The 368-nt window shown below is 70.4% G+C and overlaps 1 protein-coding gene across 1 annotated transcript in view; it reads right to left on the bottom strand.

Annotated features, from left to right (window-relative positions):
• The window catches only part of FASN (fatty acid synthase), a 54,054-nt gene that overhangs the window by 28,995 nt on the left and 24,691 nt on the right, over positions 1-368 (bottom strand). The window contains 2 exon segments of the mRNA XM_015559883.1: positions 1-19; positions 117-326. Of these exon segments, the coding sequence (XP_015415369.1) occupies positions 1-19; positions 117-326 (229 nt within the window).

Consider the following 368-nt stretch of genomic DNA (forward strand, 5'->3'; position numbering starts at 1 on the left):
CTCAGGAAGATGGCCATGCCTGGCGGGCGGAGGAGCGGAGGGTGAGGCTGGTGCTCTCGGCCCCAACGCCCGGGGGACCCACCTGCCCGGCCCCATCGCCTGCTGCCTGGCCTCACCCAGGGGGTGGTTGTTGAAAAGGTCGAATTTGCCGATTTCCAGGAAGCGGCCGTGCTGGGCCAGGCACCGCACGCTGGCCTGCAGCTTCTCCTCTGCCAGCGAGTTCAGGACCAGGTCCACACCTGGGGGGGGAATCCCACGGTCACCCCGCTGCTGGGCACCCCACCGTCCGGAGGCCAGACCCATCCTTGCCTGGCCTTCTTCTCCAGCTCAGCCCGCAGGGCAGGGTGGGCCGGGGGAGGGGCGGGAGC

Source organism: Myotis davidii, unplaced genomic scaffold (assembly GCF_000327345.1).
Source record: "Myotis davidii unplaced genomic scaffold, ASM32734v1 scaffold211, whole genome shotgun sequence".
Lineage (NCBI taxonomy): Eukaryota > Metazoa > Chordata > Mammalia > Chiroptera > Vespertilionidae > Myotis > Myotis davidii.